Below are 24484 nucleotides of genomic sequence, written 5' to 3'. Positions count from 1 at the left end.
ATGGCAACAACAGATGAAGCCGATCACACTGTTCATCATTCTCGTTTGGGAACGTATCCAGTGTGACGTTGCAGACGTCAGATCGAGGCACCCGTTTTTGTACTAAAGCATAATGCAGTATTATCAATTGTACAATTGTCAAGTGTTTTCAATGCTTATATTAATCTGAATGTGTTCAAATTGTGTTTTTTTAAGGCCCCCCATGATTTATCTGCCAATAACCCCCTGATGTAACAATATGTTACTATAGTTTTCCATTTCTAACTGCATAATCATCATCAATATCTGAAGTGTTATAGTACACCGATGATATTTGCACAAAAATCTTTTGGGAACCACTTTAAAAAACTCCCAGGCACACTCACAGGACACTTGCGTTTCACACACACTGGCCAGTGGCCCTCCGGAGAACGGCCCCTGAGAGGTCATTAGTGAACACGGGCCCCCGCCTAGCAAGGTCCGGGGCCAGGGTCCGGCCGAGACCTCGTGTAATTGGTCCCCTTACTGCCGGGCCCCCTTTGAGTGACACCAGAGGTCTTCGTCACGGCCAGGGGGGGGGGTACCGAGAGGTCGTCTGTTTTTTCGAGACCCCCGACAAAAATACCAGCGACACCTCCTACCTGCGACCCCCAGCACTACACCTCCGTCGCCCAACTCTCTGCTCGGTTGTTTCTTCCAACCCCTTTGAATTAACCAACAGAGACAATCATATACACAATCTTCCGTCTACGGCTCCAAAAAAAACTCTTTGGATTATGACTTATCAGAAAAATATTTCGTCCCTCTCTTTGCCCCTGAAGTTCCCCTACCATCGCCACATGATTAGGAAACACAAATCAACTCTTACAAGGTTTGCTTAGGCCCTCACAAATAGACGCTTTTTTACTTTTAGATCCTTGCGTCAATAACAGGACGATAACACTTAAAAATTATTATGAAAATTGTGAAAACAAGTCTTCGTAAACCTGCTCTTTGTGGTTTGTGGTTATGCACGATCACGGAGAAACAGAGACACAGAAAAAGTCGATAACCATTATTAATCATGTTGAAAACGCCCACATCGCAAGCAAACACCAGACCTATCGGACGAGTCCAATTCCCCCGTCGGCCGTCCCAGATTAATATGCAGGGTTGAAGTTTAACCTTCTCCTTCCTCACACACAATCTCCAAAAAAAAAAAAGAGAGAGAAAGAATGAAAAAACCCTCTGCTCGTTTTCTTTCCTGCTCCCCACACACTCTGCGCTCCAAAAGATTTCATATTTCCAGGGCATCGCTCAACCCCGGCGCCCTTAATGAATTCGCTGTATCGATCCGGCCGGGCCGGGAGTGGCCGGTCTGAAATATGACATGTCTCGGTGCTCATTAATTGCGAGGAGAAGTCTGCAAACAGGTCCACTCACACTCCATTACCCACGGTCTACATTTAATTGACCCACTGGCTTCGCCCACGCAACAGCTCCGGTATCCACCAGACTTGGAATTCGCCCCCTTTTTCTGCTGTTGAGACGTAAACACGGCAAAAGGCATTTCCTCTGAAAGTTGGCAGGGTTTTTGGGGGGATTTGGCGCAGTGTGGGGAACATCTTCATGTTTATTCAAGTTAAGATCCTGTTATTTTCTTTGCGGCTTTGATGTATCTCAGAGTCAACCAGGAAAACATCTTTGAGTTACCTCGTGTTAAGGTTTTTTGCCACCCATGGAACGAAACAAATCTTCCAGAAATCAACTTGGAAGAGGGTCGAGATGATCTTAATAACTATTATAATATTTTTTAAGCAATGACATACACAAGAGGGAAATCCATTCAATGATACAGATTGGTAATGAAACATAAACTGATAAGCAACAGAGTAGTAAGATGAAAGTACAGATACGGTGACGGAGGGGGATATTGGAAATATAATTCTAAAGTCTATATTAGTGTGAGAAAGAGGTATTGAACCCCGAACTCACATGTGGGACAGGACGCACCCAAGGAGTGAACTTTTTGAAAGCAGGACGAGGCTCAGAGAGTTTAAGGAAAATACTGTAGGTTTATGTAAACTTCCACAAACGTGCAAAAGGCAAACAAAAGAATACAGCCTCTCCTCAAGCTGTTGCATCTCAAATGCCCTCCCCCCCCCCCCCAACTCAAACCATGTCTCCCCATTAAATAGGCCTACCAATCAGAGGCCAATGGGGAGAGCCCACTGGGATAGTTGAGAAATCAATACAACCATGATCAATCAAACGCTACAGAACAATAAATCAAACACTATATATTCATTAAACGATGCATACAAATACAGATATACACACACACAGCACAGTCTTTGATAAATAAATCACAACAACCATACAAACAACACTCAGAAGCACAACCGCCTACTCACCACCCCCGCCATTAGCAAACCAAATGAACTGTCCCGGAACAGAAAATAAAGCCCTTCGAAATAATAATTATAAAGTTTCTGTAATACGGCCCAATGCGGCACGCGTTCCCCATGGACCAGTTTGCCGGGCGGACAGGAAGAAGGGTAGTTGACTAGTGAGCGTTGTGTTGTGACAGACAAATTAATGCATGGTTAACTGGGTGACTTACGTATCATGTATATAAATGAAGTGGATTAAACTGTCGCGTGTGGTTGTTTGTAGCGGGGTGCTATGTATGTATGCACAGGTAAACGGGGCTAAATGGTAGGATCTGGGGAAATGCGACCCTCGCTTTTCACAATTAGGAAATGTTAAATGAGCCATTTTCAAAGTAGTAAATAATGACACCATGACAAGTGGCATTTCAATTCAATCGTAGGCAGGGAGATTGAAGCTGCACACCCCCACACACACACACACACACACACACACACACACACACACACACACACACACACACACACACACACACACACACACACACACACACACACACACACACACACACACACACACACACACACACAAGTCATTCCGCCAAACCATTAATGCCAGGGTAAGCAATTTATTCTCAAAGCATTTTTTGTCAGATATGTTGAAATTTTCTTAAAAACTTGACAGCAATCAATACATCCGATGATCTGACAGAAAAATGATAGAAATCTGCTATCTGTGGCTGTCGCAGGCCTGCAATTAGCCCGTCAAATCATTTCAATCGGTCTGAATGAAATGATTGGATGGCAAACCTCCCTTGCGATCTGCCCACATCACACAAGATAGACATGCCTTTTGCTCACGTGTGGTTTTGGAGGATGCCTGAAGGTAGAGGATGGATTTTTTCAGTTGGACACTTTGAATCTAGCTTACTCTGGCTGTTCGAGACAAATTGCCTACTTTAGCTTTAAAACTGTGTTCTAAATACGTTCCCATCATTAGCGTAATCTTGTACATATTCCTTGTAGTGCATTCACTGTGCATCCTTTTCGAAAAAAGCTTCCCCCTTGAAGCTCAACGAGAAGAAAGACGGCAAATAATTGATCACAGGGTAGTCAATAAATATTTCCGTTTCATCTCATGGTGCTTCGCTCCATCTCCGACAAATGCAATCATTTTAACATCTCTTTCTTTTCCACGAACAATCCGCCCGGGTTTCCGTCGTCGAGTTTATCCCTTCCTCCCCCTCCGACGGAACACTGTATCAGTCCCGACGCCAGGCGAAAAATAGCTCTCTACGCGCATTCATGTGTGTGCCAACCCCTGAGGCGGGGTGTCCCCGAGGCTACCTCCCTGCTGCTCGGCAGTCAACAATGTAAATTGGCCTATTACAGTCAAGACACTGGCTCTGAGCGCCTCCGATCCTGTCAGAGGCAAAGCCGAGTACACGAGATCAAGCCTTGCCAAGGATTGATTTTGTTGACGCCGCTCTTGTGTTTGGGTGTTTCCCGTCTGCGCACCCCGAAGCCGGCTGAGGGTTGCTCTCCCCGATCAGAAACAGGACGCGCCATCTTTAACACTGACAAGTGCACCACAGAGAAGGCTGAGTGGTTGTCAGTAAACAACGCTTGGATGTTTATTAGAGGCCAAGGAAGAGGCCGTACGCAATGAGTACAGTGTGTGTTTCTGCGTGGGCGGGGGGGGGGGGTGATTGGGATGGTAAAACGTTATTACAACTTTGAAGGCGCAAGCGATATTTTCTGAAATTTCTACATTAACCTCAGATGGTTAAACACGTGTTTATTGGAATACCATCAACGAGTACAATATGTGATTAGAGCGTCGAGTTTACTACATTTGGTCCTCCCCAATTATCAGGGGGCTGAAATTACAGGGCCTTGTCTTCTCCCTGCTCGCAAAACACTCGTAATTTGATCTTTAATTACCGAATCAATGATCCCTATCAATAGGTATTTATTCCAACCGAGGATTTCGGCGGTTTTCGCCTGAAGGGATCCCATTTTGAGGCAGTGAGGCAGTCTCGATGACGTTGTAGTGAGTTGTTTGATCTGGTTATGTATACCCCGGGTATATTTTTAAAACATAGAGGTTTATTCTGCAAATCAACCCCCAGCTAAGAGTCCCTATTGTCCCAGGGAGGAAGGACCCCCCCTCTGGGTTCATCCTCAAGGTTTCTTCCCTCAGGCTCTGACAAGGGTTTTCCTTTCAGTGATTTAGAGGGTAAAGGGGATAGAGTGGTACACCGAGAGTCCACTGGAGGCTGTGGCTGTGATTAAGGGCTATACAAACACAATTGACCTAGCCAACCTATCTACGGACCTCTGATGCCTTATTGGACGAAATCACAGGCACCCCCCCCCCCCCAGGGCCGACCAGCTCCTTAATGACATGGATCTGAATTCACTGTGCGTCACGGCGCATAAAAGCCTCTTGATTAAGATACGGTTAATATGGCTTTCTTCCTCCCCAAGGGGAATTCATTTATAACATCAGCAAAATATATATATTCCATATATTTTATAATAAGTGCTGATATTACAACTGAATATCCCAGGGGGGATTCAGTTGTAACATCAGCATTACTGTAAAATCTATAGTATAAATGTATCCATATATATATTTAAAATGTGAATGAAGTCTTCATACAGACTCTGACAATAGAATCCAATAAAAAATACAATATTGGCATTTACAATATTTTTGCGTCAAACATCACTATTTCAAAGTACAATTGTGCAGTGCAATGCTGTTGGTCTCATTCGTCTCGTGTGTGCACGTGTGCTCCCCAGGGGAGCTGTATATCGGTGGAGTGATCAAGACCATGTACGGCAACCTGCCCAAGCTGATCGCGTCCCGGGACGGCTACCAGGGCTGCCTGGCCTCGGTGGACCTCAACGGGAGACTGCCCGACCTGATGGCGGACGCCCTCCACAGCGTGGGACAAGTGGAGCGAGGCTGCGACGGTAAGGGCGGCGCTCCCCCCCGTGTGTGTGTGTGTGTGTGGGTGTGTGTGTGTGTGTATGTGCGCTCCCCCCTGTGTGTGTGTCTGTCTGTCTGTCTGTCTGTCTGTCTATGTGTGTGTTTGTATTCGTGTGTGTGTCTGTGTGTGTGTGTGTGTATTTTCGCACGCCCCTGTGTGTGTGTGTGTGTTGGTGGTTATGTGTGTGTGTGTGTGTGTATGCATGTGCGCACGTGCGTGCTTGTGTGTGTGTTTGTGTGCATGTTTGTCAACTGACAGATTGAGTCAACTCCTAGCCTGATAGGTTGTGGGTTTGATTCCCCACCCATCAGTTCTAAAGCACACAGGAGTCCTAAAGCGAGAGGCCATAACCACACCTCAATGGGCCGTCTCTAAGAAGTCCCTTTGACACACTTTGGACGGAGGCGTCTGCTCAGTGACCTAATGAGGGCGAACACATGGGGACGGCGTGGGCTAACAAAGGCACGCCCACGGCTGACTTCCTCTACATTGTGTTATCAACTGGTTCATTTGAATGGTTAGGGTGCGTTAAGTTCAAGGGTGTCAGCGTTGGCTACATGGCACGCACGCACGCCACGCACGCATACACGCACGCACACACACAAACAAGCACCCCTCTGCACCATCTTCCACTATCCCCCTCACGCCTCTCTTTCTCTCCCTCTCGCTCTCTGGCTCTTGGTGTGTGTCTTGCTCTCTCTCTCGCTCTCTCTCTTTCTCTGTCTCTCGTTGCATGTCTCTCTATGGCTCTCTCTATCAGTTTCTTTCTCTCTCTATCTGTCTCTCTATCTCTGTCTCTCTCTTTGTCTTTTTCTCTCTGTGTGTGTCTCGCTCTGTCTATGTCTCTCTCTCTCTCTCTCTCTCTCTCTCTCTCTCTCTCTCTGTCTCTGTCTCTGTCTCTGTCTCTGTCTCTCTCTCTGTCTCTTTGACTCTCTGTCAGTTTCTCTCTCTCTCTCTCTCTGTGTCTGTGTCTCTCTGCCTCTCTGCATCTCTCGCTCTCTCTCTCTCTCTCTGTGCCTCTGTCTCTCTGCCAGGGGGAGGTGCTGTCACCTGCCCTCAGTACATTGCAGTGCCAGCAGAGCCCGGGTTGATTTCCCCGGAGGGCCGAGTTGGATGGCTCCTTACATTCATTCCTTCCTTCTTAGTTCTTACCTTCTTTTCTTCCTTCCTTTTTTCCTTTTTTTTTAATATATTTTTTCATTATAAGATATTTGGGTCTTCCTTTCAATCTTTCGATCTTCCTGCTCACTCCTCTCGCCTTAACCTTTCCCCAGTCGCTCACTCTACTCACTCCCACACTGTGTCCCACACAAGCATTAAGGCGGCAGAATCCCTCCCCACAGCCCTCGATATGGACAGCCATACTGCCTAACAATAGAACGCACCAAAAATTGATAATTGGACATGTTTTGGACTTTGCTTTAGAAATCGTACGGGAATACTCTGAGCAAATCGCCGGGCGCATTCATGGCCACACTGAAAGCCTCAGATTTTGTGTTTTATCGAACGCGTCAATATCTTTTCAGCTGAATCCCATTAGACACGCTCAGTTCCAGCTGAAGCTACATCGATGTCCACCTTCTGGATCTGAAGTTCTCCAGAGTGCTGGAGTAAAGGCACAAAATATTCATTGGTCTCATTGATTCGCCTCTCAGAGTGAAGGTGTTGTGTTCCCGGGGACCTTTGTAACAGTGTGGAAGGGCAGAGTTGGTTTAAAAGACAGATACTACATTTGGCATATATCGCTTGTTCAATGCTCATTCAGGCGCACTCTTAAACAAATATGAACAATAACGAACAGACCTGCTATATTTTTAGCAGCTGACCAAAATAAAAATCCTATCTTATCTGTCTCTATTCCACTCTCCCACCATTCGCGGTTGCCACGCCGACCAGATGTTCCAAACTGTCGGCAGCTGTTCGCCGCGTGGATGCAGGTGACAGCAGGGGACGGCGGCTGGCTCCTCCGCCTCTTACCCGTCCCATCCGACTGTCCCCAAAAACAGATTGGGCGCGCACCAATCAGAACCCGGAGCAAGACTTCGGTTTCAAACGCTCCGCCAAACGCACGCCAAACGCCTCCCCCACCGCCATCCCGCCATAGAGCCCACGCTTAAACGAAACCGCGGCGCACCCGTGACCGATACCCAAAGGAAGCGGCTTTGAAGTGGTTCCGAGCCACGCCCCTTCCGAACTAAAGCTGCACTCATTCTGCGTCTCAATTGAGAGATCGTTATTAGCCAGTAATTATTTGCCGATATGTCGGGAGGATAGGCGGACACCGTACCAAATGTTTTGGGAGTTTTTTTTTCGTTTTTTCCATTCTCGTATTTGAAATCCATCCGATGTCTTTTATTTTTTGTCTCCTATCACTGTCGGTGTGTTTTTAATTGGTCCGTTTCTGCGGCGCACCACACATGAGTGTTTATCTGAGCGGAAACAAATTAGGCTGGCGCTGAACCGTGTCTGTTTGGAGATGCTTGCGTTTAATTGGGTTTTTAATGAGGCCCCCCACCCCCACTATCCCCCATCAGCACCACGATGCCTTGATATTCTGTGTTTTAAAGGTATTTCTGCTCACGCAGCCATCAGATAGATTAAGATCTATCCTTCTGTCCCTTAATGATTAGATCAAATTCATATTATCTCAATCTAGTCGTAATTATTCTGAGATGGAAAATATAACCTCAGTCAGCCTTGTGTGGTTTACACCTTAAATTGGAATGAAAAAAGATCATAAAACATAGCAAATTAGCTTAAACACCATGAACTCCAAGACTAATAAAAATAAATCACATATTGAAGTGAAACTATTTCCATCTGTTTTGTACGAAGGTAAGGGTGACACGGAGCAAAAAGGTCTTGGGATCGAATCCCCAATGCCCGGCACTGTCTAACCTGGAGGCATCCTCGAGCAAGACGCCCCCTCTGACCCCATTCTGCTCCTTTACGCTCCTACAAATAGAACCCCTGTCACTTTGGATAAAACCCTCCCCAAAATAAACCATTGCATCCTTTAGCAACTCCGCAGTTGACAGCCGCGCGTCCAAGTAACCAGGAAAGCTCTACCAACACGAACTCCTCCGGATCCGGGGCTGGAAGACAAAAGTACGTCACTCCCCTCCCCGGTGGTTTCCCCTCTTCCTGATGAAAACGGCGCAGCATGCCGAGAAGAGGCCGTTCGCTTCCCGGGGGGAGAACCCGCCCTGCTGCGCCTGCCACTCATCTCCCCCTGAAGAAATGTTGGTCTTTTCAAACGCAAACCAATCGCGTTTAATTCTTGCGATCCGCCGCCGAGTGGCCCCGCATCCCGCCGAGAAATCACGGCTGCTGGGCTCCTTCTAATTGACAATTTAAATGTCTTTAGCCATCCATGGCCGTGCGTAGGAGCAAGGCGCCGTGCACACGCACGCGCAAGCGCACACACACACACACACACATGCACGCACGGACCTGCACAGAGGTGGATGGCTGTGAGTACGCACACTCGCACGCAAATATATCCATCTGCACGCTCGTCAACGCAAAATGATGCCCATGTACACACAGTTTCACACACACACACACACACACACACACACACACACACACACACACACACACGTGAGCCAACACACACACACACGCACACACAAAGAAATGCACACACACACACACACACACACACACACACTAACACACACACGGAAACATTCACACCCACACACACAAAGGTGGTTGAGCCTGAGTTGCACAATCACAAGCACATCCATCCATCTACACTCATTCACAGACAATTTTGCCCAAGTGCACACTTGAGCAAACACAGACGAACGCACATACAAACAAAGACATGCACACACACGCACACACAGAAACACATGCACACAGACACACACTTACACTGGTATACATATGCACAGAGGTACGCACTCAAACTGATACACATGCACACAGGTAAACCAACACACACACCCATGCACCCATCTCACACCCACTCAGAGGGAGGTCTCTGCACACACTCTCACAAACACACAGGGAAGTCTCTACACACACACACACACACACAAAGACACCCAGGGAGCTCTCTGCGTACACACACCCTCAGCGGAGATATGGACCCCAAGGTGCCCGCCCCCCCCCCCTCCCCCTCCTCCTCCTCATCTCCAAGTCAAATGGGCCGCTAGCTTCGCCAGCGCCGCGGCAGGTTGCAACCTTGAATTAATGTCCGACTCCATCTGAATACATTTCTAAGCAGCCTTAATCAAATCAGCGCCAGCCCGGCCAACAGACGCTATTATGAATCTGATTACCGTTTCTCCACGTCGTTTTTGTCATTTTTCTTTTCCTGCTTTCTTTTTTTTTTTGGTTGGGTTTCTTTATCTTTTGTTTGTTGTGGTTGTTGTTTAACAGCGCGGTGCGATGCCACACTGGAACTGCTGAAAAAAACATGTCACGACTGCTAGGAGGTAATTAAAGGGCTTGACGGAAGTGAACAGGAACGGAACTCATGTGGCGGCAGGCAGAGGGGTGTAGTGGTTAGCTTGGCCGACTCCCACCAGAGCGATACAGGACCTGGTCCCCCAATGCCCACAGCCCCGATGCAACCCCTTACCTGCTCCATAAAGTCGTGTGTCAGAAGTCCCTTTGGAAAGCATCCAATGACTATAATGACGATTCCAACTTTCTTTCTTTTTGACAAAGCAACTTTTTTTCTGCAGATTCATCCAAAGGACTTGCGGTGAATTCACAAACCTATTATTAAAACACTATGTCCCACAAGGACAAAAATAAGTCTTAAGTCAAATGGTAGCAAGTAGGGCTGGTACGGCATCTTGCTCAAGGGACACCCTACCCTAGGTTAGACTGGGGACGTCGGGGGGCCGAACTCGGATCAAACTTCCATCTTGACCCCTTGACTCCTTCTGCTCCACCCAGGACCCAGCACCACCTGTACGGAGGAGTCCTGCTACAACCAGGGCGTGTGTCTCCAACAGTGGGAGGGCTTCAGCTGCGACTGCACCATGACGTCCTATGGAGGCTCCTTCTGCAGCGACCGTAAGCACCCCCCTGCTGGGCTCTCTCTCTCTGTCGTGTCGTCGGGGGCTAAGCGCCTCCTCCGTCCGCCGCTGACGGTCCGTGTGTGTGTGTGTGTGTGTGTGTGTGTGCGTGTGTTGGCCTGCGCTCTGGCCGGCCGCCTAGCTCGATTAGCGTTAGCAAGCCACTGTGTTATGTTGCTCTAAAGTGTGTCGAAACCGGCCAACCTAGCCCTGAATTGCGTTCAGCGGCCGGTGAGCTAGCACATAAGCGCGGCTGTTCCCTCCTCTAGTGTGTCCGGTGGGCTCTTCTCATTCTGTAGGATTATTTTGGGGTTTCAATGTGCCTTCGGTTTGTGTTCTTGTGGCGCCGGCAACTCCACGTGATCCGCCGATGTTGTGACAGACGTACGCAGGCACCTCGGCCCCTCCCGGGGAGAAGTGGGATGCTGAAACATGATTGTCAGAGAGGTTTTCTCTGTCGACACTTTTTATTGTGTGTGTGAGCCTGTAGATCTCTCTGGAGAGAGAGTACTCTAAGAAGGGAACAAGAAACATCGGTTTGGGTTCCGTCAAGCCAAGCCGGGGGATTGAGCGGTGTGAGTGGTGAACTATCGGGCTGATTTATTTCAATTTGCATTGTTGTGCTTTAGAGGATCGCAGTTCAAATGGAGTCACGTCGTGGGAGTTTCAAGTACATTCTCATAGGCAGCCGCTCATGGCATAGCAACGCAACGCTTCAATTTCATACTTCCTCAACCATGCACCACCAGTGAATATCAGCAGTATTAAGCGGTAAACGACCAAAAATAAGCAATGAAAATGTTTCCATTCTTGAAATGAATTTGGGGATGCCAATATAAATTAGGGAGCCAGACGGGAAACGTCTGGGTGTGTATTAGGAGGGCAGCGAGTCGACGTGTTTTGAAAGGAGTCTTATTTTCAAAAAGTGCAACCCAGTGACGCAAGTCAAAGACCTTGGCCTGGCAGGGCTTAAGGACAATTAGTATTCCTCAGTCATCTCCGCGCGCTAGACTGGAAAAGGGGCAGAGGTAGCGTGACAGGCTAATAGACTTGTTGGCATAAGTATTGCTGCTTAAGCACTGAGCACAGAGATAAGCTGTACAACACTGGTTTCTGGGTGGCTGTGTGTGTGTGTGGTTTGTTTGTGTGTGTGTGTGTGTGTGTAGTGTGTAGTGTGTAGTGTGTGTGTCTAGTGTGTGTGTGGGCCTGTCTCTGTTTCACTTTTAACTCTGAGTTAAAGAGGGAGTTTATGGGGAAAATGGAATTGCGTTTCTGACCTCTATTTGTGGGTTGGTCCGAAGCTGTTTGTTAGAACGTATTTGACCCTTGATCATTAAGAAAGTAAATCCTCGGTTGCTGTGACAACCCGAAACGACCAAGGGAGGTGGGTGGGAAATGGGGTTGGTGGTGGCAGTTATGTCTGGGGAAAAACAACTTATAGTGGGGTAGGGAAAGCTGTTTATGATGGATGGAACGCCGGAGGATGAGAGGAAGAAGGAGAGGAAGAAGGAGGAGGCAGGGATGGATTCTGCAATCACACGTTAATGTGATGAATATGCAGGGTTTGAAGTCGATGCCGTCCTGTGTGTGGTACTGCGGCAGAAGGGGGCGACCTCGTACGCGTGTGTGTGTGTGTGTGTGTGTGGTTGAGGACGAGAGGAGGCGGGTTCCTTCAGAGTGGGTCTTTGAACCTGGGAGCCAGCCAACGGGTTCCCTTCTCCACACCTGACATCAATCAATAAACTCAATCCAAAATGTATTCTGGAGGGAAAAAGAACGCCAGGATCTACCAGGTCACACAGTGTTATTTACTGACCTCTGCCTTTCCGTCCTGATCGCAGTGACAGACAGCCAACGCTGTGCGACAACCTCGTTCATGCCGCCATCTGTTCTTTCGTCCCACCAGGCCTGCGCTCCTATGCGCACTCTCACTCACTCATTCATTGATCAATCAATCCATGATTCATTCAACCACCCATGCCTCCATCCATAATTAATGCATCAATTCATCAAACCATCCATTCACCCGCCTAAGGTTGTCTTTATTTATCAAATGGTTGGCCCAATTAATAGCCGATTAATTAATGGTTATCAGCGGGTAACTACTCACACTGGAGTACAAACACCATCTCAGTAAACATGCGCGGGTGATTTTTCAGTTTCATTGCATGTAATTAGCTTCCTGCATCCGTGGCCTTGTGAACTTAATTAACTGTACTGATTAATGGCAGATGTATACAAACACTGCTTATATCTAAATAGTACACACGGAACAACACTGAACCTTTGCACTGCTGGATTCGTGTAATCTGCCTGCCAATGTGTCCACGCATTCAACAATGATGGATTTTCACAATGCTAATATAATAACCAGATAAACCATTATGATAGAACGCATGCCATGGCAAAGGGATACACAGGCTTCGCGCTCCACCCCCCATTGAGTTTGCTCGGCAAATATAATCTGCATTAACGTGGATCAACTAACGTCTCAAAATTCGTATTCCTGGGTAAACAAGACGCTCGTATCCTCCCAATGCCACGATGGGGAGACGATGATTAGAAAGGCGTTTCCGCTGTGTGCCTGTCACTCAGACTGTGTTGGCTTCGCTCGCTGTTTCCACGTGGCCCACCTCTCGCTCCTCCACCGTCCCACTTGGTCGTCCACGTATTGTCCCAACATCCTCGCCTCATTGATTTGTGCCAATACCAACCGAGAAACCACAAACAACGTTTAGTCCAGTCTGCCCCTCAGGCAATGACGAAAGGACCTCAGACTCCCTCTCCTCTTCCTCCCGCTCCCGCTGGGCCGTGTTCTGCACCGTGTTTTCATTTGTACCTTTTGTTGTTGCTTATTTGAGCGTCTATTTTTTCAGAATCCAACAAACTCTCTTCAGCTTACGTCGCAGTTATGCAACACTTAACGCTTTTGGAGGGAAACGGAAGAACAAGGGCATCACAATCACTTTGTTCGTTCTTTGTGTGTGTCTGTTTGTGTGCGTCTGTGTGTGTACATGACTCCAGTGTGTTCATGTTATGGTTATGGAAGAGTTGTTAGTGTTCTGAAAGCCTTGACTGTCTCCTGTGTCCCTCATAGAAAAAAGGCATGGTCACCACGGCGACCGTTTGTGTGTGTCGTCGTTCTGGGTGTTTCCAACCAAGTTCAGAACATCTGGGTGGTTGAATTAAACCGGTGGAGTGCTTGGATATGTGCGTGTCTATTCAGCTCCAATTTTCCCTGATTGATCAAATTTCATGGGCAATGTATAAAACTGCCGTGTGAGTGCGTTTTGATCCCAAAGGCGATGTTTTTGATCTTTCAGTTGTGCATGTGTGCGTGTGTGGTGCTTTATATACAGTACTATCGTAAAAAAACATGTGCAGGTGTGTCCATTTGAAGATGAGAGGCACGTGTCATCAAACGGCGCCTCTCTTGAATTTGAAGCACCTCTATGATCTCATCAAACCCTTTCTATCTCTTTCTCTCTCTCTCTCTCTCTCTCTCTCTCTCTCTCTCTCTCTCTCTCTCTCTCTCTCTCTCTCTCTCTCTCTCTCTCTCTCTCTCTCTCTCTCTCTCTCTCTCTCTCTCTCTCTCTCTCTCAATATTAATATTAATATTAATAATAGGAACATCACACAGTCATGTGCGACCGTCTGACCCACCCCTCCCCTGGTGGCTACTGAACGACCACATTTAAAGCTTGGGTTCACACACACACACACACACACACACACACACACACACACACACACACACACACACACACACACACACACACACACACACAGGCTCCCATCGACCTTCACACAAGTGCACACATACTCACTTCGACAAACTCAAGCACATGCAAGAAGACGCACACACACACACACACACACACACACACACACACACACACACACACACACACACACACACACACACACACACACACACACACACACACACACACACACTCAAACCAATTAAATAAGATATGAAAATCATTTAAGCATTCCCTCAAAGGAGAAATCATTTGAATGACGGTGCTCATTTATTTTTCCTGCTGTACTCCGGAAGCCCTGCTGGGAATAAGAAAGGAACGTAATTATTTTACCCTCTCGCAGACAGCATGTCCTGACCGGCATGCTGTCTGTCCATCCCTCCCCTCTGGTCGGCCGTAGCCCTGATTGATGGGAATAACAGTGTGTGTGTCTGTCACCCCGTCTGTATGTCTGTCTGTCAAACGGTCAGGGGTGCCAGGTGCCTTAAGGTGACGCTGATTTCAGTAAGCACTTTGTCAAACACACGCACACACACGCATAGAACCACACAGACTCATCGGCCGTACAAACACGCACATACACACACACACACACACACCTACACACATACATACATACATACATGCACACACAGATGCACACACACATAGACACACACAAGCGCTGACTCTCACACACGCACACACAGATGCACACACACATACAGATGCAGACACACACGCAGCTGTCGCTTTCGCACATGCACACATTTTAATTGTACCACCAGGAAACATTTGAGAAGACCCATAGGTAGGATTTGACAGTTGTATAGAGATGGAGCAGAAACGAGCAGGATATAGTTTAGCTACTCCAAACCTGGCTGTGTTTTATCATAGGTTTTGTGTATCCACCCAAGACCTCACCTTAGCAGACATCCTATCTACTGCCCGCTCATGACTGTGGAGGATATTTATGCACGTCAGTTAGAAGTGATGGTTAGACAGGGAGACCACAGAGACGGGATGAGGCTGGGTGATTGGCAGGTCGTCTGCATGGCCTGCTGTGTTATTACCCCCCCACCTCCTCCCCCCCCCCCCACCCATCGGGACCCCTGGTGCCCAATGAGATATACCAGACAGACCAGGAGTGGCACTCACTCATCACAAACACACACACACACGCACGCACGCGCGCGCGCGCACACACGCACAGGCACTCGGAGGGCAAAATGGACACGATAATAGAGATTCTACTGTCAGAGTGGATGGATGGAGTGTGAAAGGGGTGGTAGGGGTTTGCATAACAGAACAGTTGAGCAGCGCTGGGAGTGTCTGATCTCATACGCATACACGAACACATACGCACTCACTCTCCGATTCCATCCGCAACCGCCAGATCCACGCGGAGCTCCGACGTGAGAGAAAAGCCCACCGCAGTAACAGCCTCTGAGATCCATCTTCCATCTGTTTGCCTTCCATATGTAAACACACTTTTTAGTGTTCTACTATGCATCCATCTATCCATGCAAGTATAGTATAGCCATTATCCAGCATGCTGGGTAATGGCTTTTTTAAATAAGGAGAGACAAACTGTCTACAATTCTAGAATTTAATTCTACATAATAAGCCTCACACAATGGGTAACAACCCTTCTTCAATGTAGCTTCCTATAACAACCTTCTAGAATTGAACTGCCTTCAGCAATCCATCTAGAATTTAACTTCCTGTTGCAACCCATCTAGAATATGACTCCCTGTTGCAAGCCTTCTGGACTGTAACTTCCTTCAGCAACCCATTCTGAATATAACTTCCTTCATAAACCATCCTAGAATATAACTTCCTTCAGCAACCCTTCAAGAATATAACTTCCTGTTATACAATACATCTTCCTGTTATAACCCCTTCTAGAATATAACTTCCTGTCCCACCTCTTCTAGAATGTATCATGATGAAAGGCACAACCTTGTGGAAACATTTGACGAGGGAATTCCCCTTTCATCCAATAGCACGTTGTTTCATCCTTCTCGTTTGATCGTGCTTCGACGCCGCCCGGCCAATCCGAGAGCAGGAAGTTGCCCGCAGCTCATTAACACCTTCCTGGAGGTATGAGGCGGGAGGTATAAGGTCACGGCTGAGGTGGGCAGCCTGGGACGCTGGGGGAAAATGTTAGTTTTGCCGCTCCACCGAGCATTCGGCACTCACCGGCTCTGAGCCGTGGGTGGTTAATCTGTACCTCGTGCACGTGTCCGTGGGCGGACGTGAACGCGCACTGTAGGAAGTATATCAATGATTTATGAATATTAGAAAAACAACCGTGGACAGCAGTGGCTCCCTTTGACAAGCCTCCGCAGCACACGCATGTGAAGCACACATACGCACACACACACACACACACAGTCATGCACGCTTCTCAGGAGGCAAATTAATAAACAACCATGCACAGAAGTGATTTTCTTTGACTATCTTCAGTTGCCTTCACATGTTGTGTGCACACACACACAAACAAACACACACACACACATACATTCACGTGAATGACTATCGAAACTCTAACACACACACACTGCTGGCTTCTCAGGAGGCAAATTAATAAACAACCATGCACAGAAGTGATTATCTTTGACTCTCTTTTTGCGCAAACCCATGTTGTGTGCACACGCCAACAAACACACACACATGCCCCAACAGCACACACCCACACACGCCACACGTACACACACACACACACACACACACACACACACACACACACACACACACACACACACACACACACACACACACACACACGTACACACACAGAACCCAAACCCACAGAGAGAGCATTTGTCAGTGTGGTGCAGCTGGAAGGGGCGGTGGGGGTGGGGGTGTGGGAGACGGAGGCGTAGGTGGGGTTGTGGGGGGGTTGGGGGTGGGGGGGGGGGGTAGGGTGGGTTGACTGGTCCATTTGTCTGTGCGCAGCGCTAAGGGAAAGTGGGCCACTTGGTATTCCGTCCTGTTCGTGCGGGGGCGCGGGTCCTCGCGGACACAGGGCGCCGCTGTGTGAGCGCACGCCGCCCCGTCCCCACAATGCGCTTTCTGTCGCCGCCTTTGTATCCGCACGTATGAATGAGATGGGAGGGGAGATCAGAGAGCTGTGAAGGACAGGCAAACAGTAAATGACTGTGTGTCGGCGGGTGGGTGGGTGTACCTGTGTACCTGTGTGTGTTTGCACGGCCCTAATGTTTATCTGAATGCATACAAGCTCACGTACACACGTTTGTGTGTGTGTGCGCGTGTGTGTGTGTGTGTGATGAAGGCAATACTAGCCACGTGCACAAATGGCTGGCTCATACATCTACATCCCCCCCCTGACAGCAACAATCACACGGGGGTCACATCTCAATCAGCAACCACCGCCTCCTCAGTCTCATCCTTCTCTTCCTCCTCCTCCTTCTCCTTTACCTCTAACTCACCTCATACTCTTCCTCCCCCCGGCCGCTCTGTCTCTGTATCTCTATATCTTTGGCTATATCCCTCACCGTCCACAGACAGACGGTGGAGAAGGGAAAGAACACTCGTCTGGAGCTACACAGTATATCCCCTGCTTCTAGCTTTCCCGGAAGTTTTGTCCTTTCTACTAGATCCGTCTCAGATCCCTAGTCGGATACCGTATAGTAACCGCGTTCCTCTCGTAGCGGGGCGTCTTGCTTCTCAGTGTCGACGGTGAGGAGGTAGTGCGGTGATCACCTCCGGAGAATAGATCATGCCTGGTTTGTTAGTGAAAGCTGGGTTTGGTTTATCCCCCGCGGTTTTTCTTCAGGTAGCTTTCATGGTGTGCGTCATGAAGTATCCCTAATGAGCACCCACGGTGAATACAGTGGGTTGTTTGACGTTGTCCTTGGGAAGGCACCCCTGCAAAGATCTTGAACGAAAAAAAGAACGGGAAACTCTAAAAAAGGTTTAGACGGTTTACAGACAGATTGTAATCTAATCTAAACACACCTCAGGTTTAAACACGTGAGGCAACAAGGAGCGTAGCGGGCCGATGATGACTCGTGGTACAAAAATGCGTATTCTTCCGCCATTACCGTTGGTGGGACCAAAGTCCTCTTCCTCCTGCCCTCACTCCACTGTTACCCCTCTTTATATCCCCCGTCACGATCGTCAAAGCTATGAATAACGCCACTGTTCGTTAGCTCCTTTCCCCGCTCGCTAGCCGCCGCGCGCTGAACCTCGACCCCAAACTCATTACCGTGGCAACAGCATCTGAATCCTGGATATTGGCGACGGAGGCTTTCTTTCACGACCGAGGCTTTCTTTCTATTCGGCTGTAGCTGTTCCCGGTGTAGCGTGGGAGCTCCTGGTGGACGCTATGGAGAAAGTGTATGGGTATTTACACACACTTACACACACACATGCAGACACTGTACGCACATGTAAACGGGCAAGAATGCATGCATTCATGCGTGACCGCTCATACACTGTTGTCACACATTGGTGTACACAAACACACACAGAAACCATCACACGCACGCACACTCACACATTTCTACACACACACACACACACACACAAACACGTAAACACTGACAAGCACATACACACTGACTGTGTAAGGACTATCTCACATTCTGCAGACCCAGCGAGGATGAATGGGATGAGGAAGAGTATGATGAAGATGAGGAAGAGGAGGAGGGGTGCTTGGGGGGGGAGCGTTGAGTGCGCCTGAAGGATAAAGTAATGCACAGGCATGCAAAGTGCAGTTTTGGCACTCTTCAGTTAAGAAAATAAAATCATTACGTTGAGAGTTGGCCCATGGTATGACACAGGATGGTTGCGAGAGGGTGGAAGAGAGGGAAAGAGAGGGAGGGAGGGAAAGTGAGAGAGAGCATCAATTGAAGCTCTTGTATTGCCAGCACCGCGTGGTGAAGAGACCGTTTAGTCCAGGCAGGGTATTCAACATCAACTCAAAGAGCTCCAGTTGGAGAATATCTCCTCAAAGAAAGGAACATCTTGTTCATGTTGAATTTGCCGAGTAGTTCCGTCAATGTCTGTATAGAGTCAACAGCTGACTGAAATCAAGCAAAGAAAGTACCATAAAATAATAATTCAACAATACTAATAATACTAATACTAATTGTTATTATAAATGATGAATACTTGAAGAATAAATACATTTTCCCATTTCAGGTAAAAATAGGACAGCATTTCAAAATAAAAATCAGAACAGCCAGAGCTTCGGGAAGAAATGAATCTTCTGGTAAGGGCGTGACCCCCGAAAAGTATAAAAAGAAGGCTCTTGTTCGAGATGTCATTCTGCTTCATTTTTGCTTTAACTCCATTCCACATCTTAGCAGTCCAATCGATTTTAGCAACCATCTCAACGCAATGTTACAATTGAACAGCTCTGACGCCTCCCATTTCGTTTTTCTCCACTAACGTCCCGCACCCCCCCCCCCCCCCCCCACACTGTTCCCTGTTTCAGCGAGATGAGTGTGCTCCTACGGTGGCCCCACTCCCCTGGAGTCACATGATACGAAACAGTGTAAATCCGTGCGCAAGGACCGGTGAAGCGTGCCAACACACCGGTGAAGCGTGCCCTCATATTTTTGAAACCACGTGCACAGATTTGCAATTCACATGGCTTCGTCTTCTGTTGCTCCGCGGACAGGCCTGTGTTGGTTTTCAAGGGGAAAGCACTAACAACACCTTCACTGTTTACAGCGCCGTGTTCAATTACGTTGAGCTGACGGCTCTCGTCTTGACTCTGCCCTGTTTGTTTGCACCTCTCACTCGCTGACTCAAAAACGCTTTTTTCGGTCACACGTATATAATTGGCGGAATTGCATCACCTAGGATGACGCAATGCATCGTGCCTTGCAATGCCATGCAAACGAACGCATGCGATTGATCTCTGAGATTCCTGAACTGCGACACCGGTCGCGTAAGGGCTGGAAAAGCTGCTCCGGTAAAACTAGAACCGCTCCGTCAAAATGTAATCATTCCCAATAGTTGATCCGTTATAGGTCAGGGTGCGGGTTGGACAGTGTCTCCACCCATCCTATTAGAGACCTCAGGTTTAGACAGAGCTGGAGGAGGTGAGGGGGTTGACCAGAAGTACTGCTGTTGTTTTTTTAGGTCCATTTATTGTTGACCCTTTTCATGAAAGACTTGTTTGAAAAACCAAATGGCTCCCACGTGACGTCAATATCTCAGACCGTCAGTCAGAACTATAAATATGTGATGTTTTCTACTTGGCACAGGATTATATCAGAGTTGAGATTTCATACAGAGCACTTCTGTCCTCACCTGCTCTGAGGTGTTTGTTTGTTTGTGTTTGTTGTCACCATGCTTGTCGTCTGTGATGTCACACGCCTAGTGGCTTCTGCTATTTCTCTTAGGCATTAATAAAGCGGGTTGCGTCTTAATATCAGAAAACATCAATCCACTGCTTTGGCTGATTCAACAGGCCCTCTCTCGTTGTCCTCAAGAGCGGCTTGTGGACCTCCCCTCCTCCCCTCCATTGAGGAGGAAGGTTGGGTGTAGCGTCTCTCATGCTCGGCTTCCTTAACCAAATACTTGGAATCTAATCAGGATTAACTGATCTTGTTCCACACTTTAGTAAACGCTAGGAATATACCCGTGCCTCTTAGTGAATCGAATAGTGTGTGTGTGTGTGTGTGTGTGTGTGTGTGTGTGTGTGTGTGTGTGTGTGTGTGTGTGTGTGTGTGTGTGTGTGTGTGTGTGTGTGTGCATGTGAGTTTCTGCGAGTGTGTGTGTGCATGTGTGTGTGTCTGCGCTTGTGTGTGTGTGTTTTGAAGCACGTATCGTATTAGGTGTGTCAAGGCTGTGTAAATATCAAGCCTCATGCTCTAACTAGTGTCAATATTCCACATCAAGGGACCTGGGCTTGTTTTATTACAAGGGTAAATAAAGAGTGTTGCCGCAACTACTTTAGCTGTCAATAATTCAACATCATCATTCAGCGTCTTTGCACGCTTATTGTCATGAACCGAACTGAATTAATTATTTAGATAACTAGTTTTGTAGACTATTTATTTAGGAAGCTGGGCTTTTAAACTTATTGAAATGTGCTGTTTGAGATTGCAGAGCGAAGGGGAGGACTAAGATCTGAAACCCTACTGTGAACCACTTTATAACGTCCTAGTGCTTCAAACATGGATGTCCTGAACCCGGGTTGGGTTTTGAGACCCCGACTAAGTTTTAGAAAGGTATTTTGAAACCATACGCACATTGTTATATGCATATTATTATTTTAATTTTTAGATCTCTCTGAAGATCTCTCTGTGCATTTAATATCTGAGTTTTTTATTTTGGATCTGGTATTTACTTTGCGGTGTTGCACCGTCATTCCAGAACACATTTCTATAGGATGTGCAAAAAGTTCAAATTCCTCCTGATTCAACAATAAGCCACTGCACATCTTGCAGCCTAAATTCAACCCACTTACACATTTTTAAGCTGACGATCAGACCAGCCACTATTTGTCTTTGTTTTCACCTAAAACCATCCAGCAGCCTATGTATAACCATGTAACCAAACCACCCCCACCAGACACAGCCCGAGCTACAGTGTAGGTCTCCCCCACAAGGGAGACCCTTCCCTGGGCTAAAGTAATGGCTAGGATGACGGATGTCCTGGGGTGAATTAGGGCTTATTACCGCCCACACACACACACTCATAGGGGAAAGAAAAACGGACGAATAAGAAATATTGCTGTCTCGTTGAGAATGATATTTCCTTCTCTCTCTCTCTCTCTCTCTCTCTCTCTCTCTCTCTCTCTCTCTCTCTCTCTCTCTCTCTCTCTCTCTCTCTCTCTCTCTCTCTCTCTCTCTCTCTCTCTCCCTGAAAGACCTTCCTTAAGATGCTGACACACACACATGCATATCTAAAAAAAAATAAAAGCCCAGCTGATAATGTCAGCATTTCTGCAGGGCCTCAGCCAGGTGAGAGACCTTCACTCAAGCTGTCACGTTAACACACACACCCAAACACACACGCACACACACGCACGGGTACACACGCACACACCCTTGCCTTATTTATCCTGTGGGGAATGAGCTGTCGATAAGTTGAGTTGACAGTCTCCTCTCCTCGTCTCCTCTCCTCCTCATCCTTCATCTCGTATTCTGCCCTCCAGCTCCTTCCACCCCACCTACCTCTGACTCCCGCCATCCCCGTTGGATCTCCAACCCTTCCACTGCTCCTTCTCCTGACATACATATATAAAGAGAGAGAGAGATATAGAGGTAGAGATATGTATATATATATATATATATATTTTTTTTTTTTTTTTTCTGTGTCTCTCTTTCCATTTAACTTACAGTTATATATAGATAGATAGGTAGATAGATTAATATCCATCTATCTTTCTCGCTCTATATATATATATATATGGCTCTCTATATAGTCGCAAGGCAGGTCAGCTAGGTATATAAATCCATAATCTTCCGACAGATGCTAAAGTTAACAGGCTTCATAAACCAGTCCGGCTCCAGGGTCATGAGCCTGCAGCCTTTTAAACTCTAAACTCGCTCACAGACCCACCTTTATACTCGCTTTATACCCTCCTAACTCTATCTCTTTTTTCCTACAGTACTCTTTTGTACATATTTTTTTTAAAGCAGGTCATTCTTTCCAATATTATCTCACCTGAAGTCCTTCTGGACCGGCTTCCCGTTCTCCTTATCAGTAATGAGATTGGTGGACAAGGCTCAGAATGGCGGCCATTTTAGCGCCGGTCTGCTCGTAGCTGCTCAGCAAAGTTATAAAGCTGTCACAGAGAGAGAGAGAGAGAGAGAGAGAGAGAGAGAGAGAGAGAGAGAGACCCACGCATCATTAATATCTCTCTCCCTCCCTTGCTCTCTCTATCTTGGGGCCTCTCACACACATTGCTTGGCCCCTGTTTTCACCGTGCGGATCCTAAACATAATAATAAATGCACCGCCCCGAGTACCGTACTCCTTTTATTGGTGAACAAAGAGTACGATGTGTTGTGGAATGGTTGATTTGTAGCTACAATGTCTAAAGGCGTTTTCACGTCGTATCGTGTCGATGTTGAGGTTCTTCTGCGGTGTGTTTGTAGGCGCGTTTTGTGTAGCGCTTGTAGGATTTGTGTCACGGTACGTCGTCTGTCACGTCGTGGCGCTTTTGTCGTCTTTGCTGTAACGCATTGTGTGGATTGAAACACGTTAAGTCACCGTACACTCATAGCAGCTGTGGCCTGCTTATGACAACGTTCTTAGTAGGTGTTAGCACTGGGGGCTTTTAATTTGCCAGGCGCTTTATGTTAATACGACGGATATTACGCTGTCACAGCAGCGGGAGTCACAATGAGTCGTAGATAGACAGCGGGAGGCGGGGGGTTTATCTCCCTCGAACCCAGACGGGTCCTCCCACCCTTAGTATGAGTGGCATGGCAGTGTATTACTCTTTATTTTTATGCGCCACCCGTGCGCTAATGGAGAGCGCGGTGGCGGAGCCGACTCGTCCATAAAGCCCGGGGGAGTCGCCTGCGATGCCGCATGGATTTTTCGGGAAACATTCTGGAATTTTTCCCAGGTCGATACTTTCCCTCTCGCTGTGTCGTATCAGACATCAGATCAATGTTGCTCAACTCGCACCCCTCCAACCCTACCCTCCTCTCTCGCTGTTCCCCTCTCCATCTCTGCAACGTGACCCACTTTCCCCCCAAGGAATCAATAAAGTATTTCCAATTCTGATCTATCGCCGTGTATCTCCATCTTGTCACTTCAAGGTAAAGTGTGTGGAATTCAGTGGCGTCTCTCGGGACAGACTTTGTAGATAGGGAATACAACATTGGGAAGTATATTTCAATTACTGAATAACTCCCTGGAAATAAGAATTGCTGAGTTATGGTGCTCTAGAATGAGCCCTTTATATCTACAGAGGGAGAGGGTCTCTTTCCACGGAGCCCGCCATGTTGCCTGCCCTGTTTCTAGAGTAGGCCAGAACAGACAAAACGGCTCTAGAGAGAACCCGTTTTTACATCGGACAATCATCGCTATCTTACTTGGATTCACTCACTTATTGAGTCTGTAAAACTATAGGTCATAGCTAACAATACCTAACTCATAATTCAATCAATGAATCTCATCACTCCATACTGTCGTATACGATGACATCATTTTGGAAGTACATACTGGCACCTTACAGGCATGTACCTTACAGGCCAGCGTAGCTTTTCTTACGTCTTTGGAAGGTGTTTGGAGGGGATGGGGGTTATTAATTTGGTTTGCTTATGTCAGAACCTCACTGGTGGATGCCACTAAATCCGTCACACCGGTGCACGATTTGTAGGTCAAATTAACTTTTAACTGTTTGTCGGTTGT

The 24484-nt window shown here is 47.4% G+C and overlaps 1 protein-coding gene across 1 annotated transcript in view; it reads left to right on the top strand.

Annotated features, from left to right (window-relative positions):
• The window catches only part of nrxn2b (neurexin 2b), a 179423-nt gene that overhangs the window by 151702 nt on the left and 3237 nt on the right, over positions 1-24484 (top strand). Inside the window, exons 14-15 of the mRNA XM_056576223.1 lie at positions 5157-5330; positions 10265-10384. Of these exons, the coding sequence (XP_056432198.1) occupies positions 5157-5330; positions 10265-10384 (294 nt within the window). The remainder of the gene's footprint in view (positions 1-5156; positions 5331-10264; positions 10385-24484) is intronic.

Source organism: Gadus chalcogrammus, chromosome 17, assembly GCF_026213295.1.
Source record: "Gadus chalcogrammus isolate NIFS_2021 chromosome 17, NIFS_Gcha_1.0, whole genome shotgun sequence".
In the NCBI taxonomy this organism is placed as follows: domain Eukaryota; kingdom Metazoa; phylum Chordata; class Actinopteri; order Gadiformes; family Gadidae; genus Gadus; species Gadus chalcogrammus.
The sequence above is the reverse complement of the archived record's forward strand: the minus strand, read 5'-3'. Positions and strand labels throughout refer to the sequence as shown.